General features: G+C 39.1%; 1 protein-coding gene across 2 annotated transcripts in view; it reads right to left on the reverse strand.

The window, feature by feature from the left end:
* The window catches only part of LOC114065734 (threonylcarbamoyladenosine tRNA methylthiotransferase-like), a 23,543-nt gene that overhangs the window by 10,892 nt on the left and 4,202 nt on the right, over nucleotides 1-8,449 (reverse strand). Inside the window, exons 4-5 of one of the 2 annotated variants that reach the window (XM_027899858.1) lie at nucleotides 6,415-6,527; nucleotides 3,684-4,240 (exon numbers count right to left, since the gene is read on the reverse strand). In XM_027899858.1, the coding sequence (XP_027755659.1) occupies nucleotides 4,218-4,240; nucleotides 6,415-6,527 (136 nt within the window). In that variant the 3' untranslated portion in view covers nucleotides 3,684-4,217. Of the gene's footprint in view, nucleotides 1-3,683; nucleotides 4,241-6,414; nucleotides 6,528-8,449 lie in introns of those variants that run through there. The other variant, XM_027899857.1, reaches the window with a different exon arrangement.

An 8,449-nucleotide genomic window follows, 5' to 3' on the forward strand; every position in this document is an offset into this window, starting at 1 on the left:
TAGACTCATCATCCCACTCGCTGGCTTATAGGACACTTGGGCTTCACTGGGAATACCCCTATTCCTCCAAAGAGCTGTGAAATCTTGATCGTCTACAGTTGTGTAACTCCATCTGCTACACCCCAGCTGTTTTCTTCCCCCCATGTCCCATTTAACCCTCTCTCCTCATCTTCTTAAGCCACTTCACCACTAAAGTTTCAGATGAAAACCTGCCCACCCACACCCAAAGCACTCACTAAGTGTGCGTGACCGAGAAGGGTTTTCAAGCCTCAGTACCAGGAATCAATACACGAAGCAAACTTCTGACAAGCAGCAACTCGGATCTTCTGAGAGCAGGAATCCATATCGCTGGTAAGGTAATTATCTTAAGACAACAGTTACAGAAATAAGTTACTTTACTGCCTTTCTCAGTATCAACACCCGAAAGCTTTTATATCCAGATTATGAGTCAGCTTGAGAGAAATCTGTTGTAGGTAAGGTTATTAAGCAATGCAAAAACCATACAGGATTGTGACTCTACAAGTTATAGACAATAGAATTCTTCAGTGGGGGTAGAAAGTACTGCAGCATTTACACCTCTGTTCGCTCTCCTCTATTGCTCAGCTGCTTCAGAGGACAGTTTCACGACTGCAGTGCTGTCACAGAAAACAGAAACACCTCTCATCACCAGAAAAGCAGTGGGGTGTTGTATTTTGTATATTTAAACACACACCACACACATCCTGTCACCCATAAAAGGTTGCAGAGACTCCTTTTTTATGAACTGGCTCTGCACTCACAATCATTTGAGAAGTACAAATCCAAATAAAAAAGCTAACTTTGAATTCCGATTGTTAAGGCACTTAAAAGAGCACCTAATAAAAGATTCTTTTTAGATTAAAAAAGAATATTAAAAATACCTCACAATGAGGGTGGTTCACCCCAAAAATTACACAGTAATCACTACTGTTTTACATTATATCTAAGAAGGAACAGATGAGCGCGATTAGCAGGGTGGAGAGCAAAAAATGGAAAGACCAACTGCTGATTCTGAGCAAGTAAAAGCATACACTAGACATCAGCAGAAATCTTAGCCAAAATACTTCATCAACCACTATGCAGGCTGCAGAAAGCTTATTTTAATAGTACAGTAAACTATTTAAGAGATCTCTAATTCAAGACAGCAAAATAAATCAAAATCTAAAATCATTAAAATTTCACTGTGCAGTAGAAAAGTACTTTAATAATACACTTACAACAAAGCACCACATTCTGAAGTGATTCACAACCTGTACAGTCTTAGTAATTTTATTTTCCACTTGGATGAATAAAATGTATGCTGCAGCATGCTGTGCCATGCGTGTATGGGGATGGCCAAAGCCTGAGCAGGAATGGTTTATGCGACACAACGAACGCTAGACAATGCCATTAAACGCCGAAGTCCATGTTAGATTGCAGCACCTCATCTACTTTTCCACAGCAGACTGTTTCTTTCTGCATCTGTCTTCTTTTCAACATGAGGTCTTAAGTAGATCAAGAGCATTTGTTCTTCCTGGTCTTCCTCCTTCTTTCTTCTACTCAAATGTGCTGTTTAAGCAGATGGACAGTCTTAAGGATACCTCAGCTATATCCACTGGTAAACAAAACTGACAAGTGTTTAGAAAATTAACAAGCAGAAGGGGCAAAAAAACCCAGAAAATTTCTTTAACAGTGTTTCAAAATATTATTTGATATTTGCTTTAGAGAAATACATAAATTCCCTGCACAGGGATTTATAGAGCTGCAAGACATATAACTTGGACTATAAGCACTACGCTTCAATAGCAATTGGCAAATCTCACTGATACAAGTCCTGCCAACAAATACCACAATCACAATAATGGAGTGACCTCTATACAGCATCTTTCCATCCAACAACCTCACAAAAAAAACCTGAGACAGTAAAAAGGAAGCCTGACCAAAGACTAGTCTAAAACTGCACAAGTAAAGCTAAGAGTATAATATAACCTAGTTTCTAGGTGCCAAATCAAAGCCAAGACAACTGAATTAGCAACACAGCAAATCCACCCCTTCCTGCTTCCAGAATCCCAAGCTACAGGAGTAAAAAGTTCTGTGCTAGCATTTATTTCTAAAAAAACACAAAAGTGTAGTGCAGATAAGCTGTCACTGGTTTAGCTTTGCTGAATGCTTAATAACAGTTTTTGATTCCTCTTCATAAAAGATAAAGTTAGAAATATCAGAAGAATGAACACTACTGTCACTAGCAATGCATTTTCTGCCCCCAGCATGTTTTACAATGACCAAGGAGGGAATGCTTTGGACCTGAACAGCCTCAAGCCAGAAGCAGTCACTACAAAACAACAAGCACACCTAACAGCTCAATCCATCAAAATGCATTCAAGGCTGAACCAAAACCCATTAAATCCAGAGAACCAGAAACCTACCGATGTCAACATATGCTAACCCAACTACCTGCTTCAGAAGTCAATGCCTTCTGCGTCTGACTACACATGTTCAGTTCCTCTTTTCAGAGGCAAAGTACTGTAAGTGGCACACACATTGAACTGCCGTTCCAGACAAAAATCTGGCTCCCAATATTTGAAAGCTCCCAGTTCGCCCACTTCCTGCTTTTCACAGGAGGCATTACCAGTCTGCACCATGAGAGTTTCTTCCTCCAGGGTGTATCTCAAAGGGAACACTCCAGTAGGTTTGCAGGCATATCTAAACTATACTGCAAGTCAAGCTGCCAAGAAACCAAAACCAGTTTTAGAACCAGTAAAGCCACTGTCAGCTGTACTGTTTTCAGAAGATCAACAAGTACTCGTGGTACAGCCCTACACTGATAGCAGCTGGTCCGCACATTTCTGTGTGGCTGAGACTCACAAAAGAGCTTTGTGTTCTCACAGGATGGTGTGCAAGATTTGTTCAGAATGCTGCCTACCTTCACCCTGTAAGAGCAGATACAAAAATAGGTTCACCTCTTCTGGTTTCCCTTTACCTAATTTTTAGATGACGCAGTCCATGACTTTTGATCATTATTGCTGTTTTGCAATATCTGGATGTTGCTGATTCACACTCCACTCTCTCCCCAGATAGAGGTAGTCCTTGCTGTGAAAAATTGTAGTACAGCCCTCAGCTTTCACCTTTCGATATAGACACTCCTGAAAGCAACAAAGGCTGCTTATACAGGAAGAACATTTTTAAAACACATGAAAAGCCAGGAGGACATTATATAATGTTCACTTTCAGATAAGTCAACTTATAAGGCAAGTTGCACTGTTACAACTTCTATTTACCATCAATAATCTGTCTGATGCTGCTTTTTGTCCTTCTATTTCTTTTCAATCTTACAATTAGAGAGAAGACACTAGAAACAGTGCTTGACCATTTCCTTTATGCTGAAGCAATAATTGTAAGTAAAGCTCACACTTCATTCCCTAAAATCAGGACTTTATTCTATCACCTTTTCAGTAAGTGTTGACTCAAAAGCTTAGGAACATGTAGGAAACTGATTAATCCACACACTTTTATTTAAGTAATAGCTGTCCAAGACACTGTAACAACAGATGATCTTTCACCTTAGTGAATACTTCTACCTTTTCCTCAAGTTTATAACAGTTTTGCATTAAACTAACAAATTCTGGTAACAGAGAGAGGGATTGATTTAGAAAATAGTTCTTGCAAAACATTTTCTTTTTCTTTTTCCTATCCTCCATACTGTAAATAATATTAAGCTTAATTTCAAGATTGTTCAAAATTTGGATTATTTCAAGCAATAGTTACTACTACTAGCTAATTCACTGTATAGGGCAAAGAGATTAAATCCCTACTTAACGCTGTATCTGAACTTCCCAGATGACCTACTATAAAAAAAAAATATAACGTGCTTTCTAAAGAAGAGATTTACACGAGACACTTGAGAAATACTGGGACAATTTCTACATTGGCAAAAATAAAAAACAGATGGCATGAGCAATAACTTATGCACTGGATGCTAAAAATCTGAACTGCCACTTTGTCAAGACTTTGTCAAGAGCAAGACTCTGTCGTCTGACTGCACACCTTTGACAAGCAACTGACAACATTTTCTCTGTACCCTCCTACTGGGCATTGCTGTCTGCAACTAGAATCTTCCATGAGCCTTCTCTTCTTAAAGCTGAAGAAACCCAGTCTTCCCAATCTCTTCTCACACACTGTGCGTTCCCAAACCATCTTGGCTCTCCACTGGACTCACTCCATTACACCAAACTTTTGTCTTTCCCTGCAGAGTCCAAAAAACGGCCAAAGCTGGATTACTGGACACAGCATTCCAAACACCACCTCACAAGTACTACACGCAGAAGAAGGATCGTTTTCCCAGACCTGCTGGCTACATGCTTGCTAACGCAGCCCAGGATGCAGTTTGCCTTCTTTGCTACAAGACTTCACTGCTGACTCGTGTTCATTTCTTGTCTACCTCAATCTTCTTCTGTGAAGTTGCTTTCTAGTCAGTCTGCCCACACTCACCTTAACTGGAGTTATGCCAACCCCAGGATTTTGCATTTGCCTTTGCTAAATGTCACGTGGCTTCCATTAGCCCTTTCTCTAGTTTATTAAGGTCGCTTTGAACCACAGCACTGGTTTCCACCTCGGATTCTGACACAGTTGCCACACTTGCACTCAGTTCCAGCTTCATTAACCACCTATTAAAGAGAACGCTCAATAGATGCGTTTGCAAAAATTTACTTTAGCCAGAGTTTGTAGCCAATATTTTTGTTCCATTGAACAAAAAGGAAATTTCCAGAGAACACTAAATAATCTCAGCTTAAAAAGAAGTTACCTTGTTTCAAAAAGAAGAAACCACACTGTATAATTTCTGCCTGCCACCTAGGACTGGGGTTTGTTTGATTTAATATATGTATATACATAAACAGAAATTAACTAAATCAAAACTTCGATATAACAATGACCTGAAACTAGAAGTTGATTTCATATACAAGTACCAAAATCACTCTGTAGGTATTCCTGTCCCTGCAATTGCAATTTTTCTTAAGTTTTTAGTTCTCAGTTTCAGATTCTAGATGTAGACTTACTTCTATTCTAAAGTTACAAACACTTAATTTTCTAAAAAGGTAAGGTATCAGAAATTTAAGGTAGTTCATTTCTTCACTGCACTCCATCTTCCCTACATTTCTCCCAATAAAATTCCAAAAGCACAGGAAAGCCATCTGAATTCTGACAAGCCAAAATTAGCTCCTGGAAAAATATGCATTAGAAAAATGCAGGTAAAGAGAAGTTATATTTAAGAAAGCAATAACAAAGCAAACTAAGAATTCATTTGTAATCTTACACAAACAGCTGTCACAAATAAGGCTTTTTGGACCAGCACTCCATTTGTCTGTGGAATGAGCACAACTACTCCAGAGCTGCGCTAATAACTTAAGAATCACCTGGGTTCCATAAAACGGCTCAGGCAATTGAATAACTCGGTATCTTATTTTTACTTACACAAATGCGGAAAGACCAATCGCAATACAGGAAGATGAGAAGCTTAATGGCATCATGAGATGTTCAAGAAAAGAAACAAGCATTTTGTGAAATCAGGAGTAAAATACTTTTAGAAAAATGTCAGGACAGACAATTCTGCAGTCTTTCAGTACAAGCCAGATGCAAGTTTAAATGCAAGACAGACCTGAACTTGAATTAAGACGAAAATTTATTCCTATTTTTACTAGTCATAAGCTAGACCAAAAGTTTCAGATATATACTTATCTATTGAAATACAACATTAATCTAACTTTTCAACTTTTATGTCAACACACTTCGCATTAGGGAGATGAAATGCGGTCAGCACAATCACAAGTTTGGGGCTTGGTTTTTTTTTAGGACTGGGAAGGCGGAAAAAAGTGATGGGAAGCATTTTTAAGTACTTGGAAAGAAAGGAGAAATAGCATTTTCAGCTCTTTGGAACCTGTATCATCCCACCTCCACCCTAGTGATCATCTCTCCTGAAACAAAAGATCATTCATCTGGAGTAGTTCACCTCTGCTCCAGCAGCAAATACACGCTCCATTAAGTGACAACACGCTGCCTTTCTCTCTCTCCCCCTTGGGTTCCACCGCTTGCAGTTAGAAAAGCAAGAATTAATACATTTCCCTTCCACTCTTAGGAAAACTTTTCAATTCAGTTAGCAAGCAAAATGCCCAAAAAAAAGGCACTGCATGACACCTATTAGATGTCTGCCCTGTCAAAATAATCTAACCATTCTGAAAGCACTCCTCTTGTAATTGTTCTGTTTAATGCCAGGAAAACACTTTACCTCCGCACCTTCAAATCAGAAAGGGATCAGAAGGGGATTTTTTAAAACTGTAATTAAGACCAAGAACATTTGATGTCAGTTTGACAGCTCTGAACATTCACCCCAGAAAAACTGAATTACTCAAGTCATATCGTTACCTGTAATTTTGTATCCATATGCAGCCAGCTGTCCAGCCATATATTCACCGTCCGAGTTATTGTGAGAACATCCCCATGTACGAATCCAGATTTTCTGAACACCAGGAATAACGCTGTTTAGGAAAAATTAATGAAAAAGGCAAGTTAAAAGATGAACAAGCCTTTAAGCCCACTGAACAGACTCAACGAACTGTAATTCTTCAAATATAAAATAAGCAACACAAACGGTAACAACTCCAAAACAGCTGAGGAAAAACACTATTACTGTGTGATTTTAGTGTAAAGGGTATTAGGTCTTGCTGGGATAGACTCAGCTTTCTTCACAGTAACCTGTACAGTGTTGTGTTTTGTGTTTGTGACCAAAATATTGTTGATAACACCCTTATGTTTCAGCTATTGTTGAAGTGTGCTTGCTTGTTTCCCACTGTGCTCCATTCCACCACAAGTGGGCTGGAGATGGACAACAGGTCGGGAGGAACGTGAACAGAATAGCTGACCAAAAGGATAATTCATTGCAGATGACATCATGCTCAGCAATAAAAACTGTTGGTTTGATCTTTCCAAAACAGCCATTGTTCTGACACTGGCTGGGCACCCATCTGCCTGTGGGAGGTGGCAAGTGATCGCTTTTGCATCGCTTGGGGTTCTTCCCTACTCTTTCCTTCACTTTAACTGCCTTCATCTCAACCCACAAGTTTTCTCACTTTTCCAATTCTCTCCCTTGTGGTGGAGTCAATCCACAAGCAGCTGGAAAACAGTTAGAAAAGAGTTTCAGAATGGAGAGGATACAAGAGCTGTAGGACAAGAAGAGATTCAGTATACTGTAGTTATGTTAAACCCCAAAAAAACCACACAAATAAGCAAATAGCAAACGAAAACAACAACAACCAAAAAAAAAAAAAAAAACCACCCACCACCCCTCAACTTTCTGAAAATTATCCTACCATGTAACAAGTAACCTTCATGTAACTGCACTGAAATTAGGCCACCAGCAAACAAACTGTGAAGAGTTAAAGTGCAACCTTTTATATTATGACATCCACTGGTTGTAGTTCTCTCCATACAAGCCAGCTTTATAAATTCTTAACTCAGTGGCCACCAGGCTCACAAATATCTGAAAGCACATACCCCAGTCTTTCTGGGTTACAGAAGGAGAATGGCAGACACGCAGCCTGGAGATAGCACACACAATGCCCAAAGAATGAACAAAAAGTTCTGCAAGAAGCTCTCACTGAAATCCCTGGGATAACTGCCAATGAGCTAAAGATGCCAGTACAAGAACACCACACATCCTGGTACACAATGCTTCGCCCTGCCTACATCTTTTTTTTTTTTTTTTTCGCTTCCCCTCCACACTTCTTTTTTTAAAAGATGCTTCCCTTAGCTAGAAATAGAAATTTGTTGATGGAACATAATGATCATTAAGTGTAAACACGATGTATCTAGACTTCCTACTGTCTAAACAACACATGCTCAATGTGCTTTCTTGGGTCAAAAACACAGCCTGTTAGATTCACAGTACCTGAATACTTTGGTGCATGAAGTGCTAGTGTGAAATATCTATAGAGCACCAGTTTAGCTCCACATACACTCCTGGCAAACCGGAGCCAATGCACTTTTAGGAGCATTCAGATAAAAATGCATTGTTATGCTTACAAAATCCCTTTTGAACACTAACGAAAAAACAAAATTTAATTTCCCCACAGGAAATTAGATTCCCATACCTATTTTATTTTCATCTTTAGCATAAAGGGAAATTTTACCCACCAACTTGAAACTAATGGAGGAAGGAAAACAAAAAAAAAACCCAGATCTCAGAAATGCAGTAGAAACTGGAATCAATAGGTGAGTTGACCTATACTCTAATCAATTCCACTGCAGCAGAAAGCTGATTCTGTTCCTGTGGGGAATCTTAAGCAGGAAAAACGCAAAGATACGTTCCATGGTTATTCCATGCTATTTCCACTGAAATAAAACAGCAAGTTCAAAAGAAGTTTCACCGTTTCACTTGCAGGACGTACACACAAAAAGTACA

This window comes from Empidonax traillii, unplaced genomic scaffold (assembly GCF_003031625.1).
Source record: "Empidonax traillii isolate 1590-97213 ecotype Southwest subspecies unplaced genomic scaffold, ASM303162v1 scaffold692:size495628, whole genome shotgun sequence".
Taxonomy (NCBI): Eukaryota; Metazoa; Chordata; class Aves; order Passeriformes; family Tyrannidae; genus Empidonax; species Empidonax traillii.